This window comes from Lingula anatina, chromosome 1 (genome assembly GCF_051362555.1).
Source record: "Lingula anatina isolate TDL-2025a chromosome 1, LinAna3.0, whole genome shotgun sequence".
Classification (NCBI taxonomy): Eukaryota; Metazoa; Brachiopoda; class Lingulata; order Lingulida; family Lingulidae; genus Lingula; species Lingula anatina.
Window position 1 is genome coordinate 54,107,837 of NC_141767.1, and position 24,741 is coordinate 54,132,577.

At 39.0% G+C, this 24,741-nt stretch overlaps 3 protein-coding genes across 12 annotated transcripts in view; 2 read left to right on the forward strand and 1 right to left on the reverse strand.

Moving 5' to 3' along the window:
- LOC106166009 (leucine-rich repeat serine/threonine-protein kinase 1) overlaps positions 1–2,782 on the forward strand; it is a 42,513-nt gene extending 39,731 nt beyond the window's left edge. For all 5 annotated transcript variants that reach the window (XM_087001019.1, XM_087001020.1, XM_087001022.1 and 2 more), the window contains one exon: positions 133–2,782. In XM_087001019.1, coding sequence (XP_086857145.1) covers positions 133–1,386 — 1,254 coding nt within the window. In that variant the 3' untranslated portion in view covers positions 1,387–2,782. The remainder of the gene's footprint in view (positions 1–132) is intronic.
- Positions 2,669–16,893, reverse strand: LOC106165828 (uncharacterized). 4 transcript variants are annotated; one of them, XM_087001037.1, is made up of 6 exons: positions 16,738–16,893; positions 7,066–8,754; positions 6,797–6,949; positions 6,524–6,639; positions 5,706–5,922; positions 2,669–5,518 (listed from the first exon to the last, which is right to left on the reverse strand). In XM_087001037.1, exons 3-6 carry the CDS (start codon positions 6,913–6,915, stop codon positions 4,780–4,782), a joined length of 1,191 nt encoding a protein of 396 aa, XP_086857163.1. In that variant the 5' UTR covers positions 6,916–6,949; positions 7,066–8,754; positions 16,738–16,893; the 3' UTR covers positions 2,669–4,779. The 4 variants fall into 4 exon arrangements, with proteins under 4 accessions (XP_086857163.1, XP_086857162.1, XP_013400012.2 ...); XM_087001036.1 differs by lacking the exon at positions 16,738–16,893 and adding an exon at positions 8,912–9,149; XM_013544558.2 differs by lacking the exon at positions 16,738–16,893 and adding an exon at positions 8,865–9,149.
- LOC106152866 (diamine oxidase [copper-containing]) lies at positions 11,299–24,571 on the forward strand. 3 transcript variants are annotated; one of them, XM_087001029.1, is made up of 2 exons: positions 11,299–11,378; positions 21,354–24,571. In XM_087001029.1, exon 2 carries the CDS (start codon positions 21,383–21,385, stop codon positions 23,957–23,959), a length of 2,577 nt encoding a protein of 858 aa, XP_086857155.1. In that variant the 5' UTR covers positions 11,299–11,378; positions 21,354–21,382; the 3' UTR covers positions 23,960–24,571. The 3 variants fall into 3 exon arrangements, with proteins under 3 accessions (XP_086857155.1, XP_013382442.2, XP_013383215.2); XM_013526988.2 differs by lacking the exon at positions 11,299–11,378 and adding an exon at positions 17,814–17,988; XM_013527761.2 differs by lacking the exon at positions 11,299–11,378 and adding an exon at positions 17,952–18,120.
- The last annotated feature ends 170 nt before the right edge of the window (positions 24,572–24,741 follow it).

The window sequence follows — 24,741 nt, forward strand, 5'->3', positions numbered from 1 at the left end:
CAACTTGTGTTGATAACTGATAACTGACATTGATTAAATCTCTCTGATTCAGAAAAAAATTAGTCTGGGGCATAGACAAAAATAGTAAAACTCAGTTTAGGTAATTATCTTCTTTCATTTTCTGTAATTTAGATTGACATTCCACGAGTTTACATTGGTCTGAAAGGTGGGCGCCTGGTGATACTTGACCCAGCAGAAAGCATGCCTGCTCATTCTAAAGCTTCTCCATTCAAATGGAGAGAGCAGAAGACATTATTTGTGCAGCCAAAGGACCAGCTGGACATGCCTGTATCCTGCATGATCATAGTAAACCAGGGCCAGGAGCTGTGGGTGGGATGTGGGCACTCCATCAGTATTATCAGCACAAAGACATTTATGGTGGAGGAACGCATTCAGGCATTTATGCAGTCAAAACTGGTTGTAGGGACTATGGTGTGTTCAGGCAATCATGCATGGGTTGTCAGCCATAAGGCACCACTGGTGAAGGAATACAACACTCAGACCAGAGAGGTTTGCTCTATTTTGGACTGCTCATATAATCATCCACTGGACTGCAACATTGCATCACCAGATTTGCCTGAAGTGGATATCTTATTAGAAAGTTCCTCCAGCGCGAGTGAGGCAGATGATGAGAGGGAAGAGGATGGAGATGAAGAGAAGGAGGAGGAAGTCAGTGTATCCATGAAACCACTTGATCCACCATCATCACCAGAAACAGGTGAGGAATTACAAGCAGACAAATTACGTCGGCCAGGGGATTTTGCCACAAACACAGTTCATGATTTACCAGAACCAGGAAAGTCCTTCATCAAGAGTGAACATTCAGTCACAGGAACTACTGGTAATGAGTCAGACTCAGAAGGCAGCAGTCTTAGACCCCATCCTCCATTAGCACGATCACATGCTCTGCGCGGTCATACTTTACCAAACAGAGCCACCACCATTGCCACTCCATCTGCCCGTAGAGATGTGCAACCACTAAGGGGTAGAGTGAAGTCCGACATCATATGTCCAGGACTGCGTACAACATTCAACAGTAAGACCCGGGTATTATCTTTAGCCATTGTCCAGGACACCATTTGGGTTGGACGAGCTGGAGGAGATATACTGGTGGTGAATGTAAGCAGGAAGGAACCACATGGCTATGACTATGGTCGTGTGTTGGCCCAGCTTACATACAAGGATTTGCCTGAATTCAAGGGAGGGGAGGTAGACCAGCTGTTCTGTGTGTTTGGAGACCAGGTGATTGCTGTGCGTCACTTTGTCAGGCGACCTACAGCAGAGGTAACTGCAGATGTGATAGCCCCTGAGGAATGTACCCAGTTGCTACTGTGGGAGGCATATGGAACTGACTTGATACATAGGGTGCATAGTGTGTGGAACTAATGTGAACATATTCTGATGTATGTACTGACATTCCTTCATTGCATGGGTGACATCGAGGTCTTTATGCTTTTCAAGGAGTTTATTTTTTACAGAAATGTGCCGTGAATTTCAAAAAGCTTGTTAACTTCTAACAATCTTAAAAGCAGCCATCTGGGTTTTTTTGGGAAGCATGAATTTCGACCAGTAAGCCATTGTGCAAATGTTATATCACCCTATACAGACTGCACCATGGGTTTGATTGGATAAATGTCTACTGATGGACAACAATCACCAGTTAGTTGCATAATGAAGAATTATTGAATAAATATAATTTTGATATCTATTGTATTGATAACAGCAACCGGTAGATTTCAAGGTACATGTGCATCTTTTCAGTTAATTTGAAGGTTAAATCATCAGGTTCTTTCAAATTTCTCTGTATCATTATATGCACACCAAAGTGACTAATCAATTTTGTCTGATCTCTTGCAATACAAATATATTAGCATTATTTCTGTTAAAAGGAGATTGACAAAGGTAAAATTTGCCAACTTCAAACTAATGTATGTGTGAGAAATACATTTGACAAAAAATAGGAGTTGTATATTTTCAAAATCAATAAACATTTTCAGTTGTAGAGTCTGAGATAGATAGATAGATAGATAGATAGATAGATAGATAGATAGATAGATACTGGTATATCTGTGCCAAGCTAAGTAGAGAAGCAGCTCTTTGCTGTTTTACAGTGTTTATATACGTATATATTATTCTGCATATATTTTCATATATTAGATTATATTTGGTCTTTTAGGTTTAAATAAAGACAATTTGAAGTAGCTTCATGATAAATATATAGGTGTAGCTTCATGATTACTAGATACAACCCAAATGACAGATTAAAAATTTTTTTTTAAAAAAAAGGGTAATATTAAACTGCTGAATTTTATATGTATACTGGGATGAGTTGATAAATCAAACCGATGAATGCACAGTAAGATTTATCTGGTTAGTTTAATTCAACTTTTGCTGACCTTGGGATAGATAACTAGTGACTTGTTCAAATTACTGAGGGTTATTGGGGATAAAGAGCTTTGCAAGATGTTTTATTTTATATTGTTTTATAGGATAAGTAATTTGACATTTTTAATACAAATCGGAGGTTGATAAATTGTAGGATTTTTCTTGCCATAATAATAATCATTCATGTTTATGATTTTTATAGTAAGTTGATAGCTTATGCCACAACTCTTTTGAGTTATTTTTAAAACTATGATATTGTGATACAGAAAAACGAAGATCAAACTACTGCTGTATGTTACTATTTTACTGTACTATAGCTGGAGGTGCTTTCTGTGATTAGAAGTTTTTTATATATGATGATTAATAATAATTTTTGTTAGTTAATGAAACTACTTCAGTGATGGCTGTGATCCAATTCAATTTGTGAAGTCGTCTTTTAAAACAGTTTCAACTATAACCACCAGATTTTCTAAAATATGGTAGGAATGGCAAACATGTCATTCAATCCCTTCAAGTCACCCTAACCTCTTCAAGTAACTTGACACGATGGAGATAGGCTACAGTGAAGAGGTTAGTGTCAAGTTATCTCTGAAGCTCAGGGTGCTTCAAGTTTGAATGCAACTAAAAATAGCCTTCTCTTGCATGAACAATATCCTGTCAATTGCACAAAAATCTGTCTGCGTATCTTTTCAAGTTAACTTTTGCATATGAAACTTAGATCGAAGCAGTTCTTTTTATACTAAAGCATATGTGGTGTCATGGTACAGTGCAGAAAAGACTCCCAGGCGTTCCTACTGCTCCGTTGCACCGGTTTGTCTGCAACCGGCGTCCGCTATGTTTATGTTCTGACCTCGCTTTTTGGTTTATTTTCGAAATTGAGAGCAGGTTGCCTTTGTGCACTCCAACAAGTTGGGCACCCAACGGACAGTGGAAAGCTGTAAACCAATCGACGATGCCTAACAGAATTTGGACACAACGGCCCAGGTTGTATGTCTAATGGCGACGTGGTTGCAATTCCCTCAGAATATAAGCGTGACCTTTCTGTAAGGATCATGAAACTACCATTTCTGTTAGTAGAAGCCTGGCGTAGGCCTACATGGCTTCGATCCGTATCCGGTGTCTCTAAACCATTTGGCAGAAATACACGAAAGTTGTTCCTTTTGCAGCAATCTGCTGTAAGTTTCCAATTTTCCAGATCGTGTTCTGTTACTTCAGCAGAGACTCGTGATCGATGGAGTTTACTTTTTGGACGCCTTTCTTTTTGCTTGGTGGTCTTTTGAACTTGGCAATTTTCTTCAGCCATCATCTTAAAATCTGAAAAACATGGATCAACTCTTACTCATTCACAGGGGCACAATATATATATATATATACCTGTATGATCATAATTCTACATTTTACCAAGTAACACCTCTACTATCTTTTATTACATTGGTCCGGTAATTTAGTGCTTATAATATAATAAACACCAACGTGGAGAATTACACGCGAGAGTGTAGCACGAAAATTCATGCGTTAGCACTCCTATTGACGATTCTGATATGTACTGGCTGTGCTGTGTGTCAATAAAGGAGTGCTAACGTATGGATTTTCGTGCTAGCGAGAGTGCCGAGGCACGTTCCTCAAATTTTCACAAAATATTTTTCTGATAAGGCTGGCCCAGACGGGTTGTCTGAATCTTCTCTCCCCTACCCTATCCGCGGTCCGTTCGCCTCGTCATTTTCAGACTCTGACTATTCTATTTTGGGCGCATGTACGTATGCCTGGTAGACCTATGATAAATAAATACTGTAGACTAGAAAAAAATTAAATTTTTAAATTTGTTTAAATTGAAAATTGCTCCGTACTTACCACAATGCTAGTAAGTCCTAAAATATCCACGAAACAGTTGAGTTCGTCTCGGGTCTTGACATACTTACCGAAAAGAACAAAGACAAAACGTTTTCATTGACTGTATACTTCTCTAGTGTAATTACTGCGACCAGTGCCCGCGTCCAGCGTAATTTCATGCAGATTTGATGTTTATCATGGCGACGTGACGTTTATCACATTGCGCGTACGTTGCACAGTGGTTGTCTTGACAGCCTTGGATATTGCGTCACATTGGCGAAAATACTATAAGTACTATGTGACCATAATTTACATATTGTATTTTTATCTTTTATATTTATTCTATAATTGGAAATTTAATTGATTATAGGTCCCATGAAAATATATAATAATTGTGCTAAAATAAAATGTTTGTGTGGCTATAAGTTTGAAGTTTGTCATTTCCTTATTGCAAATATTCTTTTTTTGTTAACAAGTTGAGAAGCAAAAGCTGAACGGTACATTGTAACTTCGTTGGTAGTCCATTGACCGCATTTTGTTTAGATTTAACGAATTAAGTATCATTTAATTTCGTCTCAATCTCTGTATAAGTCTTCGAACGACGTTTCTAGATTGGGGGAAAGATGCTATGGTTTCAGAAGAATCTTCCGACTCGGTGATATCACTGTTTATCTCGGTTACAGTGTCCAAATTAATATCGTTAGACGTTTCTGTATCAGTTTCGGTACCTGTGTCAGAATCGTTTTTATCATTATCGGTTTCAGTGTCAGATTCTAAATGGATGTCTGACTCCGTTGAAGTTCCAGTGCTTATGAATGTTATCTTTTTTATTTCAATATGTTGGTCAGTGGCTGCCTTGGATTGGAATGGCAGCTCCCATAATGGATATTCTTCTGTTAAATTGCATTGCACTCCAGTGCACTTGGTTCTAACATATTCAGTATTAGTAGAATTGCTACGAACAGTTACCAAATTCCAAAAGTCTTGGGTGCGTCCTCGATCCGATGCTTCGGAAAATTCGTTGGCTAAATGTCTTTCTGAATCCGGAAATGGGCTTTCTGAATCCCGTAAGAGGCCGCTGTCCGTCTCCGAATGTGATGCTTCCTGGGCATAGTATTCTGCCAAAGAATGAAAATCGGGAGCACGGTTTTCGTGTGGCATCGGGCTATTTCCACGATAGTTATGTCTGTTTCGGTTGGAGGCAAGAGTTACGTGCAGTGGTAGGTTAGGAAGCCAATGTACATCCAATCTTTTGAGAAATTCATGCACATGTTGCCTAATCGAATAATCTGGTCGTGTTCCCCTTAAAGAAGAAAAATGGTAAATCAGCACCACGATAGTGACCCTTTACATATGCTTGCTCCTCCAGTAACGTTCACCTCATTTTTTTTTTTTTTACGTTGTCATATGTACTTAATTTGCTTTGATATTTACCGCAATCCGTGCGTTCTACTCATGCGTCCAATAAATTCTCATTCACTAACACTTACCTTGGTAAGCATTCATCCCCATTAGAATCCAGGAAAGAAAGATCAACTCTCTTATTAGTCTTATCATCCAAAGCATCCAGCAGTCTCCTGAGCAGCCCTGACAGCAATTCTGTCCTGCGAATGGCGACAGTTAGCCTGGAATACGATTTATAAAGCTCTCTGTCCACGTCCTCGATCCTTTTCTCCAGCCAACCTATGTGGTTATGTAGGAAGAACACTGGGGGGAGAGAATGTAATTTTTAATGGTAATAGGCCTATATACACTGTGCAAATGCTTTTTTTCCTTCAGACAAAGAAGCAAATCTACATTCAAATCATTACTGCATTTATTTTTTACTTGAAATGTTGATATTACGCCAGTGATTTTGTAAAACTGTTTTGAAACAAATGTAGCAAAACTGTTTTTGATAATGGATTTATCTTTATTTATTGCCTGGCCAATATTATTATGATCTAAGACGAATGTATATATAATATTGGCGTGACCATTTGGTTATATACTGTTAACTATTACAACTGTTTATCTCAGAGAAGGTGGACAAAGAGATACACAAAGTTGGCCTGTAAACGTAGCGGAAATAAACGTTTGGCCTGTTTTACGGGCTTTCTATTTGACCAAATTCCATAATAGAAATACGCCATAAATGAGCTTTAAATGTAAAATGTGAATACGTATATTGTACTAATACATGGTAGGTCCAGGTCATTTATATTAACCCTGTTTTTAGTACTGGACTTGAACTATGAAAACCATTTGTCTCATTTACTCATAGAACTGATTTTAAAGGACAAAATTATTCCATTTGCAGAATACTCACTGTCTGTGAGCGGTACTCGGAGGTATGGTCCATTGCACCCCCGCCGTTGAAGCTCAACTTGATCTTTATGAACCTGTACCTGAATCATCTGAGGGACAGTGAAAGAGTCCCAAAATCTGCAGCAATAGATGTACATATAAATAGAGCTAGACGCATACAAAGATAAATTTATTATCTCATTATAACTCACGTCCTTTTTACAAAACTGGTCTGTGCTGACATTTGAATATTTCTAACAAGATAACTCCACGTGATTTCAACATAATGACAAACCTGGAGATGCTTTCTTTGAAATTCAAATCGAAGCGATTATACCCATCTCTGCCCGTATCGGCGAAGGCTGACTGATTTAGCCAATAGCAAGCTCTGACTGATTCGTCCACGAACTGCATAGCTCTCTTGCTTTCTATAGAGCCATAATTCTATCTGAAATGGTTTAATGAAATTCAGAATGATATAGATATTAATTTTGTTGTTGATCGCTATTACTTCATATTCATTATAAAAATTGTGTTTTTGTCTATTGCAGACATAGTGTCTACCTTTCCTCACTTGGCCCACTCAAAACGTTGTCAGGATATACAGCCTTTTGTGTTGTCACGTGTCAGCAGGATCTTTGTGACGTCCCACATTGGTGACGTCCGAAGACCAAATTACGTTTTGATCTCGTGAGAATAACGTTTTCTTGTAGCATTTGTCGTTACTTCTCAGTAAAATATTAAATTGTCCATCCGGTAGAATACAACGGCGGATGACACAAAGCACCACTGCTATGCTATTATTGATGTAAATTTCTTTTTTGTTATAAAAAACATATATAGAAATTTAAATTATCGTGCTTTATTATGAGACCAAAAACAGACGACTCTTCACAGGTTGATGGATATTTTATTTATAGAATTTAATTGCAATATTGCTATAAGTGCATTATGTGTTTATCAGTAGGACCACAATTGTTTTGATTCGTTTAAAATTTAAATTATCAAGGTTTTTCTTCAAAAGCAACTACATTACTTAACAAGATGAACGCTTCTTCCACTGCGTTTGAGCAGTTAATGGGACGAGGTGGGAACTGTTTCGCAATTCTAATTTAAAACTCCCAACTCGGGTGATCGAGCCACTTCGTAAATAGACGGGCTAACTTCTGGGGTCATTGTTACTCTGGCTATGGAAATTCTATTCACACATGACTTCAAAGATCCATGGCGAACCACCACGATCTATGTTTGAAATGTGATATGTCGCTCTTCTTTGAAAAGACGTAGAACAAATCTACCCGCCGCGGACTTCCTCCGTCGCTCGACCTCTTTGCGATAACGAGGAGGCAACGGGTCTTTGCTGAAGGAGAAAAGCCCGCCATCCATTTCAGTTGGTAGGATCAGAGGGTATGAGAGGGCTGCAAACGCGATATCAGTCCCAGAAGCCTGTCTTGTGCCTAATATATACTTTCGACCATCGGACAACAGTTGGTTGACCTTGTCCCATGTTTTATCAACTTGCTCTATATTTGCTTTGAATGTCACTTGATCGTCGACTTTCAGACTGAGTTTGATTATCAACTCATAACCAGGCCACAGGAATGGTAGCAATACAGATTGCCATTTTGAAATTCCTTTTTTGCACACTTGTAATAATTGTTTTTTATCGTCGTCTTCCTTTGCCGTGAAAAAATAATGGTATACACATCTCATGACAGCCTGACCATACGAATCGTCAGCTGAGAGGTTCATTTCAAATTCTTCCGCAACCCTGGATGGGAAAACCCAGTCCTCTCCGAATCGTTCGTTATTCAAGTCCCCGAGGAAGCGGAGGCAAGCGTGTGAAGTTGGCAAGACACGATGATCGGGGTGGGTTATCATAATAGGAACGGCACGATTGGAGCCCAGAGTTTGGAACAGGCTAACAAAATAATGGAAGATTGGCCCTACAGACCTCTCGTCATATGGCTCTCCAGCCATGTCAAATGCCCACCTCACTGTCTCGCAAAAGGGAGAAAACGGCATTGTTATCAAAACGTGTGTTTTGGTATTTCCACCGGAGATTAAACTGTGCGCCCATCTAACTGAGCTTGAAATTAATGCTGACGTTCTTGGGAACCAGGTCGATAATTTGGTGTACACTATAATGTAAAGCTGCCACACCATCAGGGCGATCCAAATGTAGACGAAGGCCAGAATGCCAAAAACTTCCCTCATTAGTGACTGCAGCCAACTCCGGACGTCTGCCATGGCCTGCAAATCAATGAAGTGAAGAGGCTTACATTAAAACGTTCAGTAAAGATTGTCAAAAAATTGGCAAAATTTGAATTGCTTGATATTAATATCTAATTGGTTCGGCCTACCTAGAATTCAACAAAAAATGTTATGTAGGATCCCAGAGCCTGCATACCATGCAAAAATACTCGATAACGGACACCTTACTCTCCTAGCGCTCTTACTATGTAGATGTAATAAGTTGTAAAAGGAAACGCATGATTCAACAGTTATGTAAAGGTCCACACGTTATATCGGGATGACACATTTGACCCAGACATGGACGAATGTATAATTCGTCCATGACCCAGACGATTACCAATAAGTTAACAGTTCTCGATTATGTCACGTTGCACGACCAAATCATCACTTCAACCACATTATAGGCAGTTGTTTTTATAACCTTGAAACTATTCCTAGCCACTTATCAGTGAGTAATGTGTAAGCTGTACCAGTACATACTGGTACACCGTCGTTATATGAAAGACGGTGTATACCACTCGTCATAATTCAAAGCAGTTATACATCTTATTTTATTTTACGGATTGTTCAGCTGCGACCCCCCTCCCCTGCTTTTCAATTTTTTTTTCAATTCTTCTGTTGATTATAGCTTCCATCTTTATTTATATCCAGGATCCAGGATTATTTGAAAGCCCCCCCTCCCCCCCCCCCCCTTGGCTTTAGAAATATTTTGGTATTTTAAAGGGTGAACGGTGCCATTTGGTGCGGTCAAGAACTATAATTCAGCTAGTCAAAATTCTAATTTCAAGAGGGGACCATTGGTGTGATATTTTTTTAGAAATCGAAGGGGGAGGGGGTTAAGACCCCCCTGACCCCCTTCTAAATCCGCCACTGATATCCTGTTTTTAGAAGTGAAGTTCACTATGTCTCCTCGGAGTAGAATATTCAAATAAAGTATATCGAAATAGCAGCTGCAAAGACATAAAGATCTCAGCACAAGTTTTAATGAAATTTCAAATTGACCGTTCGTAAAAATTTCCTTAATCTTAAATCTCATTTTTGTCCTTTTTTTAAGAAAAACGTCGCTGTCCTAGACCATATAAGACCATTTTGACCCAGGATGAAATCCAAGGAACGCACAAACAATTTCAGGGGAGATCCAGGATTATCTAAAGAGGGGTTCCACGGATGCGAAGCCGAACACCCCCCCCTCCCTTGGCGTAGGATTCGGGGCCTGCTAAAGGGTCCAAAAATCTTTTGGTATTTTAGAGGGCGAAGGTTGCCAGTACGGTTTAGAACTATGATTCAACTAGTCAGAATTCTAATTTTAAGAGGGGCCTCCTGAATCCGCCACTGAATACCATTTTTATGGAATAAGTTAGACTGTAGTAGGACTGGGTATGGATAACTGGGCCCCGTAACTCGAAAGCATCGCTTATGGCGAGCGGGCGCAAGCATGGCGATTCCTCGCTATCCCATATCTCAAAAGCCTCGCAAATCGCGACCGTGCGCTAATAGCGAAATAACCATTAGTTTCGAGGCTATTATTTACGGCGAGTAAAACCCGTCGCAATGGCCTCTGCGTATGCATAATTCGTCATTTTAATGCGTCTTTCATGTAATTAAACGTGGTGGAAAGTTTGGGTTGCTAGTGATAATAGCATATAACAAAACATATGCAAAAACATGGAAGCTTATAATAAATTGAATCACTCGGTACCTCTGATAGAAAAACTCACTGTAAATATTCACGTGAAGAATGCTTAAGTCATGTTTTATTATGCATAAAAATTTCAAAATTAAACATTTCATACATCATTTTATATTTTTTGATGAATATAATTCATCTGTTTAGTCTATTGATAACAATCATAAATTTACACAAAATGAAAAAGACAAAGCATTCGGTCGCACCGTGACCTTCTTCAATGTCTATTATTGTGCCTCGAAACTAATGGTGATTTCGCTATTAGCGCACGGTCGCGATTTGCGAGGCTTTCGAGATATGGGATAGCGAGGAATCGCCATGCTTGCGCCCGCTCACCATAAGCGATGCTTTCGAGATACGGGGCCCTGGTTTCTTTGACACAGCCATGCATTCCGTTTTAATTGTACAACAATAATCTGCTGAAGGTCTTATTTTCAAAATTCGTGATCCTGTTACTTGTACAAAACAGCTAGAGACTTTTTCGGTCACCCTTTGGCTATTTTCGACCCTCAGCTGGGTCGGCCAATCTTACAATGTTTTCCAAACCAGTAACAACAGTCTCGTCCATGTTGATCCTCATAATGTTTGACGCATTTCTTTATGGTTTTATAATTATTTAGCACCTATCGCAACCAATTCTGTCTCATTCCATAGTTAAAACCCCTCCCCACGTCCATTGTAGTTAAAAGAACAAATTGACATTTGCTGTTTTGAGACATGCAATACATTTTTGGAATGTACTATTCAGTGAAAGACCATTATTTCTGGCATTATAATAACAAAAATAGGATAAGTTTATACAGGGTCACCCTTTGTCGGACACACAATGGAACCAAGGACGCGAAGTAAAATCTCACCCCTTTATCCTCGAGTGATTTCGAGGCTTTGGAGTGTGGAGCAGTCCGGTTCCGGACAAATTCAGCATTAAATTGAGGTAAGTTACTTCAATGGTTTTAAAACCAGGGCATTTATATCATACCAATTTAATTCAAGGAATTATGGCATGGTTCTTAGTCACAAGGGATGCCAGGATGAACACTATGACTGTGGGAGGGCGTTTGTAAGTTCTCCTCCGTTCTATTGGTCACGCCCTTCTTCATCCTCGAGTCTCGACTAAATGAAATGAGCAATGGCAACCCTTAAGTGACCGCAAAGATTGGATATCCAGCATCTTAGTACAGAAACAAAGCCACAATGATGGGCATTCATACGTGACAATTTGGAAAAAATGCAATCCTCAGTTTAAGAAATAAGTTATGCTGAGAGTAATTTTTAACTATTTGTGACCGGGCTGTCATAGAAAGTTAGATACGTTCAAATTGGTACTGAATAGTTACATTGTATTTTTCCTTGTGAATGACATAGTGACAGCTTGTAGACAACTGGTAGAACATTTAACTTTTCTCTAAACTGCTGTACAAATTAGAGATAATTAACTAGTTATGATCTAATACGATCGCGAAGACAACTTTCCATTAAAATCCATGCCTTGCTAGTATGGAGAATTTTCGTTTTTAGCCTATTTTAGTGACGCAAGTTTCAAAAATAACAACCCTTTTGGATAATATTAGCATGTTATCCAACAAAAATTAGACTGCACTCAATGGGTATTACGAGATGCACGTTTATTTAACAGACACATTTTGTCCTCAACCTCATTTATATTTGTCCACAATGCCTGGTAACGAAGGTTTTGCAAATTACTTTCTATGAGAATGCAGTTTTACCTTGCTTCATGTAAAACATTAGACTGTGTCCTGTCATCATTTCGTCTTGGATATAATAGATGTAACCGAATCGAGGATTTAATTAATGTTGAAGGTGTTGCAAAAACATCAAATAACTAAAAATAATGGCATGCGCCAAAAGACTCGACGACACCGCAAAAAGAGCTTCAAGCTATTAGTGAGTTGCTAAAATAAACATTCTAGACATTTTCTGGGACGTTACACATCATACTCATTTCCTGACAAGTTGCCAAAATTGTGAAATGTTCGACTACTTTTGGCTTACGTGTGACGAGCATCTGGCAGATGTCTCTAGCTAGATAGATGGTCATTTTGGGCTTAAGTCATGAAATGACCATCTATCTAGCTAGAGACATATCGGTGAATATCTGTAAAAATCTATCAGTCGCCCTGGTAGAGGGTACATCTGGCGTATATATAACGAACTCGGTGTATCCATTGCAGCATATGATGTGTATATGTTGTGCACAACACTGTTTTCTTGCTGCGGATAGCTGTCTATGCAGTATGTATGCCTAGAAGTGTATGCCGCTCGCATGCCTGACGTACTAGTTACCGGCGAATACCGGGCGTTTTCACGATTTATTAAAAAAGGCGACTGTTTCCCGGTTTTTTAATTACCAGTACAGATTCCATAGCGAGAGCTTCAACCTTTCCGATCTGGATCTGTCATCTTCAGGCATAATGTGAACCCTTCAGCCACCATATGCACTGTGTGTATAATTTTCTAGTGTACTCTATGTACGTTTGTCATGAGTTACAAATATGAATTCTGGAGAAGAGTTTCTTTTGGTCTGCTTGCATATTAAGTGTTATGGAACAAAATAAAATATATCTTCTTTGAATTAAATAAAAAACAAGTACTTCTAGAATACGCTGCCTGATCGCAGGACGAACGTCACTGACCCATATAATACGTTTTCATTCGTTATAAGTGCAGGCGTTCATCGTGGGTTGCATCTGCGTAGCATACGTCTAGTAAACGCGAAAGAACAATTCGAGTTGCTTTACCAGCTAGGCCTAAAGACAAAATTAAGACTGTTTCATAGCTATTAAATTTCATGCAATATATGACTCATCAAAATGCATGTTTCTGAGTTTGAACCAGTATTTCAGCTCAAGTATTAAACTATCACTACAATAGCCTTTTTACTTCAATAATTCTAAGATTGAAAATTGAAAATTTAATATAGTAGAATAACATAATAATAATAATAACAATGAGAACAACAACAACAACAACAATAATAATAATAATATTCATTTATTCTAAGTCGAAAATCCTTTACAATAGACTTTACAATGTTAAAACAATAACATAATAAAGTATTAAGACAAAATATAAAACTGTAGTTAAGACATTAAATTAATGTTTACGTTTAAAATTACATCAATAGTTTTATACATAAAAGAGCATCAACCATAAAATTTCTTTAAAAGATACGTTTTTATATAATTTATATAATTTACCGAATGCGCGCTGTATCTTTTTATTAAGGAAATAGCATCAGACTAATAAGTGGTTCATTTCCGAACCATTTCCGATTTTTAGTTGACTGATCATGTAGTTTGCCGATATAAAATTAATTCGATGCTTAGAAGACAAAGAAGAGCAATTTTCAGCGCTTAAACTGGGAGTTGAAAAAAAACTTGTATCGTTCCCTCAAGCTACAGAAAGGAAGGTCAAAGGTTTTTCTTTTTTCTTTTTTTCATTTCTGGAGAAGATTACCTTTGTTGCTGGCTATTTCTCATAGATCGTTATGAAATAAGGCTGTTGTGGGCGTGCATTGAGTCTAGAAAAGGCAATTCACGATGGATTATACGCTTAAAACAGACATTAAAAATTTGACACCTCCATCAACTGACCATGGGCACGGTCAAAATGTGGAAGACTATGAGATCTATCGGCGGACTGAAGACATTCTATCGACAGTTTTCACGGTGTTTGCAACCATTCTGAACTCACTGTCACTAGCTGCAATGCGAAAGATTCCGGTTTACCACCAGCGACCCGTCATAATTCTCTTAACGAGCCTCGCAGTTTCTGATCTTATTCTTTCTCTTTTGTGTCTTGCTCTTCAATTTAAGAGTTTCGTTCTAACAGCCACGCACCACAAAGTCGCAAATAAGTTTGATCCACTGACGGCACTATCACCACAAGTTATGTTGGAGAAGGACGAAATGATTTCTTACTTGCTTAATATATCGTCTGTCGACGTGAATCAGGGCGTGATACGTGGGACCCCAGCTTGCCTAACGTTTGCTCTTCCTATGGTCGCTTTCATAAGTGCATTTTCAACGGCTTTTGTCGTACTCGCGTTGGCGGCCGATCTTTTTCTAGCTCTTCTTTTGCCGCTAAGGCACGGGATAATTATGAGAGAAACTAGGGTAAAATTACTGGTGTGCTTGATATGGAGCTTAGCTGCTGTAGTGGGTTCACTCCATTACTGGACCATACCAATTCAACAGCACGATTTTCCGGACGACTTTTGCGTCACGGTGCAGATGAACTTTTTTCACACGTACGTTGTATTTCCTGTTCTTCTCGGGATCATCATGACACTGACAATTTTAGTATATCTGGGGATTTTAATCTTTCTTGTAAAAAGTGGGAAAAATTCACCGGCGCTCTCAGCTTCACCCTCGCACGATTTTCGCAAACACGTAAAGATGGCTACCACCATTTTGATGTTGATGTTTTCTTTGATATGCTGTTGGGGGCCTTTCGTTGTAATCCCTTTCACAACTCTGCCACCTTTGTATCACAGGGTGACGTTTCTCTTGCTTCTTCTGGGAACTTGTTCCGATCCCATTATCTACGGAATCCGGATCCCTGCAGTACGCGAGGGTTATGGCCGCTTGTACTGTCGTTCTTCTCGTTTGCAAGATGTAAGGGAGGTGTAAACAGTGATTTAACTTAATATATGTGTGTGGCATGCCTCGGACCGAGTATTATGAATATATATATATTCATAATACTCGGTCCGAGGCATTATCAGCAGACTAGTTATGGAGAAAATGTACGAAGGCTACCTTTGTATATTCTCATCATTCATTTCTTTACGCGGAACTAATTATCATCCATATTGTAATTCCTTAAATTTTTCTTTTTAAACATTCTTAACTATTCTCCGGTGTTTTTATTCTTTATACTACCACCGTATCAATCATTGTAAAAAGTACACTCATATTAAATGAAAGCGTGATAAATATGTATTGCACACACCCACAAATTTTACTGATTAAATTTAATGTGTGGACTCTGTGCACAAAGTTGTTTACATGGTCCACGAAATATATGTTCAGTTAGATGTGAAAGCAAAACTATAATGTCACTCAGGGCTCCGTAACTCGAAAGTGACCGAGCGCAAGCCTCTATTCCTTAACTCGGGATTTACTCGCCCCATATAATAGCCTCGAAATAAAAGGTGATATCGCTATTCGCGATGCTTTCGACTTACAGAGCCCAGACGGACAAATGTACTTTCATTTATTGTATCTGAGCACACCAGAGCTCCGTATTTGGGCTCAGCCTTTTTACCACACGAATTTGTTATTACATTGCATTGTTGTAAAATTATTATGCTGTTCAAGAAAATTATTTGCTTTATATTTTATTTCCTGTGACTTGTGGGCCCACTGTGGTTTCATAATTCAATACTCTTGTTGTCACACTTCACCCGTTACATTTTGTTGGCCTTTTCGTTACTATTGTTGGTTAATCTTAGCTGGCCTATATTCCTAAATAAAACATTTATTTATTTATTTATTTATTTATTTATTTATTTATTTATTCTAATGGTACAAGTACATTTTTCAATGACTATGACCTCATTATATATTCCATAACTATGGTACAAAAACTACATTTAATAACAATTAAAAATATGTTTATAATTTTTAGAATCACGAGTGACTGCATGGTGTCTAGCAGGCAGTCAAATTTCTTTCCTGTGAAGTATTTTGCAAGTGCTTTTACAGTTTCCTTGTCATTCGCATTCATTATGTTTTGGAACTCTCTGTTCAGTTGCTGGGGTAGAGTGCAGTATGTCTCTGGCAAGACAGATTTTTTAAAAATGTTGTTGTAATGTTGTTTGTTATCAATAATCAACACGTATACAGTGGCAAAGACATCTGAGGAGGGGCGTCCTGGATGTGATTATGGATTTAACTATCTTTTTGACATTTCTAATTTGCTTTCCAAGCAACAATAATTACTGTGTACATTTTATATGAAGGAACAGCAATTATAAGACTCTACGATTTCTGGGGTGGAACTGTCCTTGGGGTAATGATTTTATTTATTTATTTATTTCACATAAAGCCCGTAAAGCTCAATCTCAAATGTAAAGGGTCTTTGGGGGAAGGGGTTATTGTTGATTTATACCCTAAGGTTTTCACTTCTATCCTGCACTGGACAAAATTCCGTAATATTTGTCCATGCCAGCTATGAAGAATGACCATACAGTGCAATGTACGTTCTTAAAGACGCTGAGTACACAGACTAAAAGACCCTTTAGAATTTCACAATGCGTTTTACGTTACCTGTGCTGTTTGGCAAAACATTCCACATACTCGCTGATGACAGCCGTGTGTTCTGTTCTACTACTTATAATAAAAATATCATTGTTACGTAATATGCTTTCAGAGGAATCGTAACTCAACCCACCCTGCAAAGTAAACGTAGCAGCCAATATAGACTACAACTCGATGTATGCGCTGTTCCACTGCTCATATCGGTGGCGGATTTAGAGGGGGGGGTCAGGGGGGTCCTGACCCCCCTCTTCGGTTTCTGAAAAAGAAATCACACTAATATTCCCCCCTTGGAATTAGAATTTTGACTAGCTGATTTATAGTACTAAACCGAACTAAATGGCATCGTTCTAAAATACCGAAAATTTTCGGGGCCCTTCAGCGGGACCCGAAGCCCACGCCAACCGGACCCCCGGACCCGTGAAATCCCCCTTCAAATAGTCCTGCCTTTGTTACAAAATATAGTTTAAAAGAATCTACAATGTAGAAGGCGTATAACCACTGCTATGCACAGTGTCTAGGAAACAGACGGCGTGCGCCCTTGTTGGTGCGCTTTACAACTGTAAAGGTGCGCGAAAGATACATATGTACTTAAAACAACACCACTTATTTACTTGTCTTTTATTTCCGAGAGGCTGTGGCTTATTTTAAACACAGTGAATTCCAGTCGAGAGATTTACTGTCTTTGCTCACCACAGCTTTCACAATGCGGCAGGGTTTGATGTTTCGAGAAAATGATATGTAAAAGTGCATTTTTTTATCCAACAGGGCCTACTTTAGAAAGCAAGATATTTGTCCAAATAGTTAAAAAGAAGCCTTGAGTTCCGCATGGTTATTATGGATGTTTTTCTAACCTCAAGTGTGCACTCACCTTACCTATGTAATGGAATCGCCCAAATGCCTTATATGTCATCAGAAAATAGCGAGTACTTGTTTAAGATAGATTTTCATTCCCTTCTTAAGCGGTTCCCCATCCTTCCGGGTTTAATATGTTATATTTGATGAATATGGACTTTTAGTCGTTAAGTTAATGGGATTTTAGTTAAAAAATTATTTACATACAATCCCGTACAATGCAACCTAACTTAAAAACTCTCCCCATTTGTGGTCACTCATGGACTCACCTGTAGAGAGATTGTATGTTTAGTACCATTGACCGGTTCCCATTTGTCCCATACACAATACAGTTACCACACCGGTCAAGATTTGGGCTGGGACATTTCTCTTATTTCTACCATGCTCGCGATGCAGTCTGTGTGAAAGGCAAGTATGTCTCTGAAATTCATTTGTGTTTCTGTCACGCTTAAGGTAGTACGTATACAAATACTTTAGCAAAGTAGCTCTTAAACCTACAACACAACTGACTCATCAAGGCCTGAAACCAAGTAAAAGAAGGTAAGCTATACAATATGTTCAAAATGCATCAACTAGGTGTATAGTGAAAAATACGACGGCAAAATACGAGTTAATGTCACTGCGACTGTATAAATACACAGTGCTTGCGAGTGATGTCTCTATCCTGACGACTCGTCACGCATCGCCATCGATATGTGTCGTGCATATATTGCGAAGCAGTACTACGTGGTCTTCTACAAAAAAGACGTTTGTCATATCATAGGAAAAAGCAAGACTTGGTCTGCTAATTAAGTTCACCTTTCAACTTTTCTATGCATCACTATTTGCTTTTTAATTTGTGACAAGGTCTGGTGATGAAATATGTGATTGTGTAAATCCGAGGTAAAATGAATTTAGTTTAGTTGGAGTAGGGGGCGCGGTAGACTGTTTGGATTTACGTTTACACTCTACAACAAGCATTTAATCACATGAAAGAGGATTTATCGCTCTTCAGCTAATTTTTGGAACCTTTTACATTTCCCTGTTTGTTGGAAATGCTTTTTGCTATACTTTGTTATGCAAACACAATAGAAAAGTCGTTGGCACACCAGTTCACCCGTGAGTTCATATCTACAGAACATGAAGTCGCAGGCAATATCTTATGTGGTGTGGAGGTGAAGTCACATTTTTTCCTATGAAGTCGGTTTGTCAGTAAAATCAGGGCATTTGGCCCATGAAGTGGTAATATATCATCAAGTATCTTTACAGGCGTTCTTTAATACGTGCCCGCAATGCACGCTGCTTTGTTGACTGAAGTTTAAAATGTTGTATAACGTGTGTCTATAAGACCACCCTTTGTTTTTCTCTAGAATTTGTCATTGTCAGCAGATATTTCCGCGGTGAAATAAATGTGCAAATGCTCACGGTTTGACTGGACTACCTTTTTTTCATTGAACAGAGATATCGTCAAATAGTCCTTGGAGACATCGAGCCTGTTTTTAGGTTAATTATTGGGAGAAGAGTTCCCCCACTGAGAAAGGAAATTACCAACATTATTGTACAATGTGAAATCCCACGGTGACTTTTTCCTTTCAAACTATCTTTTCTCAACATCCTTTAAAAAGAACTGTTTGCTGTCCTTTCTTTTCAGTAGCATTAGAAGTGCGCAGTAACTGCATGCCGACTGTATATTTTTTATCAGAAGTATATATCGTGTTTTCAACCATAATCGCATTTTTGCAAATAAAAAAATAATGTTCAAATTCTGTAGAAAAACATATTAAAACCTGTTCTTATTGCAGGGACGAAAAACTCTGAAACCGGACAAGTTAAATCTAAATTTAACCTTAATACTAAAAAAGTCCATAAATCACAAAAATGGGTGTTGTTAGTGTAAGGCGTCATAGAGAATGGCATTTTTTCTATCCTTTCACTGTTATATACATGACGTGACTTTTCAGTGATGCTCTGATAGTTAGGTCAGTGGTAATTGTGCATCTGAGTAGTACTTGTTCGAGTTACTGAAAAGTCATGCCATGTATATGAATAGTGAGAAGATAGAAGTTATCATTTTCTACGACGTGCCTATAATTATGTCAGGACGGCGCTTCGAATAATAGGATAAATTACACTTGTATTTCGCTTACACGCACGCCGGTATTTTCGTACGCTTCAGTGCGACAATACAACAGGAAAATATTGTATTCGAGATAAAGTGCAAACCGCGAATACAACATTTTCCCTCTTTATTGTCCCATCTAAGAAAAAATCTTGGGTAGTAGCTGCATGTCAACAAGAAGGATAAGTCTACAAAAATACTACACAATACGAAAAAAGCCATTAATTAACTGAAATGGATATGTTAGTTCTGAAATGTATTTTCAGACTGAAATCTTTATTTATAGAACGACCACTTCGGCTGTTATTTAATAATTTAATTTTGGTCGTTTGCCATTTTCATTAAAGCGATATAACCCACCGATTGCACCTCTACATTCCTTTAATTATAAAATACTTGCTTCATGGCTAAACTAGAATATATTTTAAAATCCACATGTTTTAGATAGGTCATATTTGGTTATCTTTTTGAACAGTCTTATCCTACCCTAGGATCCACTAAACAAGTTAAGTGGCTACCGTAGGAATTGGCTATATGGTTATATCACGGTTGACCTGGGATCACACTGATAGCAGTAATATGATCTAGATAACTAGTACACGTGTCCAACCAGCTACCTTTTCTCTCACTTTAAATGACACCTGTCTAATGATGACCTCAGGAAAAGCAACTCTGGTTGCAAACTTGCAATTGACAAATATTGTGGTAGATTTTAAAGATTATTTGTGAAACACAAGTTCATCAGCTCTATAATAATAGTTGCACACTGTACCTAGCCCTTACAAAAGCAAGAGAATGGCAGTAACAGGGCGATTTTGTATCAGCATATATTTACTGATAAACATCCAAGAACAAAATTCTTGAACGCTTTTTTTGTGTGGCAAAAACCTACAAATGCGGTGTTGTAACAGCGAGTACCCCCTAAACCTGACCTGATTGGGGGAGGGGGGGTTATAAGAGTATAATTTTTTAGCTCATCTATGACTTTTAAACATTGATAACCGATTTTGCATGATTATTCCAAGAAGTTGTAAATGCGTGTTGTGAATGATTTGCCCGCTTTAAATGTAGTGTAGTGTAGTGTAGTAATTTCCTTAAATGAAAAACATGGCTTGTCTTGCAAACCGATTTTATTCACACGGACTACTGATGATTTATATCAAGAACTGAAGCAATCAAGTTTTAGATAAATAAAAAAGGCCAAATTTCGGCCTTAAGTTCTTTGGTGAAATCGGCTCCTGCAGCTGCGCTCGATGGCTTTGACGTTTGCTTGCAGTGACATTAGCAAACACCGGTCAGTAATAAAAAGTGTGCCAAAAACGTATGACAAAACCGTACAAAAATTAATCGCGAAGAAAACCTGTCAAATGACATCCTTCATGTCTTTTATACTTGAATTCATTTTTTTGTTTAACTATTTCCACAGAATTAATAAATGCTTTCAGAACTGCATGTTTGCATACCAGTGTGAGCAATGGTTGTCCAAGGAACGGAAGTCCTGAACCCCATATGACTAGTAAATGCTTTTTTTAAATAAAGGGATCAGTATTAGGTATCTGTACACAGTAATGGGAAAGGGCTACGGTTCTTAACGGACTACCATTCCTAACACAACCTGTGTCGACTGGTTCATCTGCTTCAAAAGTGTTCAGTTTGTCGATCGTATTATTTCCAGGACAAACAGAAAATAGACGCAAGCATACCATGTCAACGAGCCATAGCTTTGAAAATCCCGCGTTCTCCGGTGCATCTGATGAAAATTTACCAGACCAGAAAAAGTCGCCGTACTATCTTGCTTCTCCAGGTTCTTCGCATTCATCTAAAATGTCTACACGTTCACTGTACTGCGCAGCTCTGACCGGGATTATCGTGTTCGCACTCGGTCTTGGGCTAGGATTTTTGATTGGATATTTTGCCTACAAGGCACCAGGAGAGGGCACATCAGCGACTGGGAACTCTGCTTCCAATTCGGCTACCATGAATGGAGCAACAACGCCATCCGGCAGCACGCGACCACCAACCACCCAGTCCACCAGACCACCAACCAGTGCTTGTAACGACGTGTGTAAGGAAGAACTCAAGTGCCCACAAAGTGCGCCAATTACGCAGTCTGAGTCATCGTCTTCTAGAGGGATATTTGAAATGGTGACTGCAGGTGAGATGGAAGAAGTTTATGAGTTCATGGTCCAGCAGGGGTTAGTTGACCAGCGACCTTCAAGCGGTTCACCAAGTTTGCAGAATACTTATATCTATAGCATATCGCTGTACCTTCCCAACAAAGATGAAGCCATTTCACACTTAGATGAAGGTTTGGCGTCTCCTGGGCGTTACGCAGACGTCCACGTTCATCGTGGAAATAGAAACGTCCCCGATATCATGGAATACAGAGTAGGCCCTCTCGGCGGTGCCATGACTGCCACTGCTCTATACAACGATGGTGAATTACCCTATAATTCTCGCCCAAGAGATGGAATTGAATGGGATGGAATCACTGAACAAGTCACTTTAGCCATGTCTATTCTCAGACCACTGTTAATGGAAAGTTTCGACGGGGCTTATTACCCTGAAGGCGGTATGACCTTCCATCCTCAGGCTCCGCCAGGATTGCTGCCCGAGGAGCGCGAGACGCGGTTTGTCATGACACTTTTGGTCGACGGTACAGCACGTGGTCGTGACTTGCACCCTCTGCCACTCACTGGAACCGTGCGCAATCCTGGAACAGACAAATCTCAGTGGTATTCTTACAATTTTTATTATTTGAATCAAGGACCCTTCCGCACGGCTGAAGAATTACTTGAAGCTTTTCAAAACGGTACCATAAGGAAGTTTGCAATGCCTCGAGGTCACCGCCAGACTTTGTTTGAAACCACTTTTCCCAAACAAGATGGCAACAAACCTCGTGATATGTCCAACAAAGCACCGCCACGAACGTATGAACCGGCTGGCCGACGCTACACAGTGCACGATCACACAGTGAAGTGGATGGACTGGGAGTTTACAGTGTTTGGGAGTCAATTACGTGGCCCAGGAGTGATGAATGTCCAGTTCAAGGGTGAACGTATCGTGTATGAAAATTCATTAAATGATGTTGGCTTGATCTACGCATCAGATGTTAGTTCTGGTGCAAACACTGTGTACATGGACGCGACTTTTGGTCTCGGAGAGTGGCAGAATGTCATCATAGGGGTGGATTGTCCTGAACACGCCACACTCCTCGATGCAGCTTGGTGGAACATGGGAGCTCAACGATCTGTCTCTGCGAAAGCAATTTGTATCTTTGAAATGGATGGCCAAGAAGCAATTTGGAGAAGAAAGGACAGATTTGCTGCTGGACTGAGAAATACATATCTTGTCGCCAGGTTTCCAATGTCTGTCGGCAACTATGACTACACTATAGATTTTCGCTTTTATTTAGATGGGCGAATGCAGAGCACGGGGATGGCGTCTGGGTTCATCCAGGCAAGCTTTTGGGACCAAGGAAATCCACATGCTGGTAATGACAAAACAACAGATCCGTTTGGTTATAGAGTGTCAGAATACACGCATGGTGCACTGCATGACCACACTTTTGGTTTTAAGGTCGATCTCGACATCTTGGGCAAAAAGAATAAATTTGAAGTGATTCATTGGAAAGCCGGAAATGTCCTCGATGCTTTAAAAACTCAAAACAACAATATAACACTTAAACCCCCGTACTACCTGTATAACGAGACACGTTTTGTTGAATGGGAAACGTTGGCGACAGAAGCAGGACTCAAACTTAGTTATGCAAATCCCAAGATCTGGACCGTTGTTAACGAGGAGCACAAAAACAAATGGGGTGTCCCTCGAGGTTATCGTATAGCACCGATGTCTGCCTATGGCCAGGTTGTTCCCGACTCCCACCCAGCCATGGGCGCCTTGTCTTTTACTAAATATCAATGCGCAGTCACAAAACGTAAAGAGGACGAACGTTTTATCACCGGCTCATACGACCAAAATCGAATGGCAAATCCAACAGGATCGTTAGAACGGATGTTAGATGGAGAAAACATCGTGAATGAAGATCTTATCACCTGGGTGAGCGTTGGGTTTATACACGTACCTACATCAGAGGACGTCCCGATGACAGCTCGCGTAGAAACCGGGTTTTGGCTAAAACCATGGAACTATTTTGACACCACGGCAGTTTTTGATGTACCTCAGTATGTGGACACAATGGACCACAGCATCACAGAGAGGCCACCTGCGCCTACGGATTGCTATCAACCTGTTAAAGAAAACTGCTATTTTTGCAATTAACGTCGCAGGTTGAAATTGGACATATATACTCTCCTACCCAGGAAAATAAAACGGTGTCCAGAATTTAAAACGATGAGCAGTGGGACAGTGTTGAGTGTAACTAGATTCCATGTGTATCAATACTGATGTAACGTAGAAGCACATTGATCAGGCGTATCTCAGTTTAACGTTTTCACATTTTAACTATTGTGCTTTAGGTCCAAATATTTGATTTGCTAAATCCACGTTTTGTATGCCTTTGGCACGGGACTAAAATAATGTAGGATTTGACATTACCGACGAAAGTGAAAACGCTATTGTTAAAAAATCTACTGATGCACACCGATGCGTTTAATAATCACGTTTTAATTGTACTAGGTACAGTTTTCTACAGCTGTCTTTATCTTTAACAATCGTTTATAATTTTTGTATATATTTGTTAAAATGCCAATTAACATTTTTGTAAATTAACTTTTTCATCGTGCTTTGCATTTATAAATTTGATGTTAGCTTCTCTTTATCATATATCTCTTCATAACGTTTGTTGTTTTAATATTCATGTATTTGGTATAGGTTCTACTCTCTGGTGTGAAAGTGAAATAATTATACTATAAATATACTCTATATTCCGCATTTTAAATTGTTTTTTGTTTAATTGAATCACTAAGAGCAGGTCGTGTTATTGCTGCTGCAGTTATTTTTCCCCTAAAAAAACGTGCCACAATGAGTAATTTTCACCTCAAAATCTAGCAGAATTTGGTCATTCTCTTTTTGGTCGTTTATTCTCGCTTTAGATTAACTTC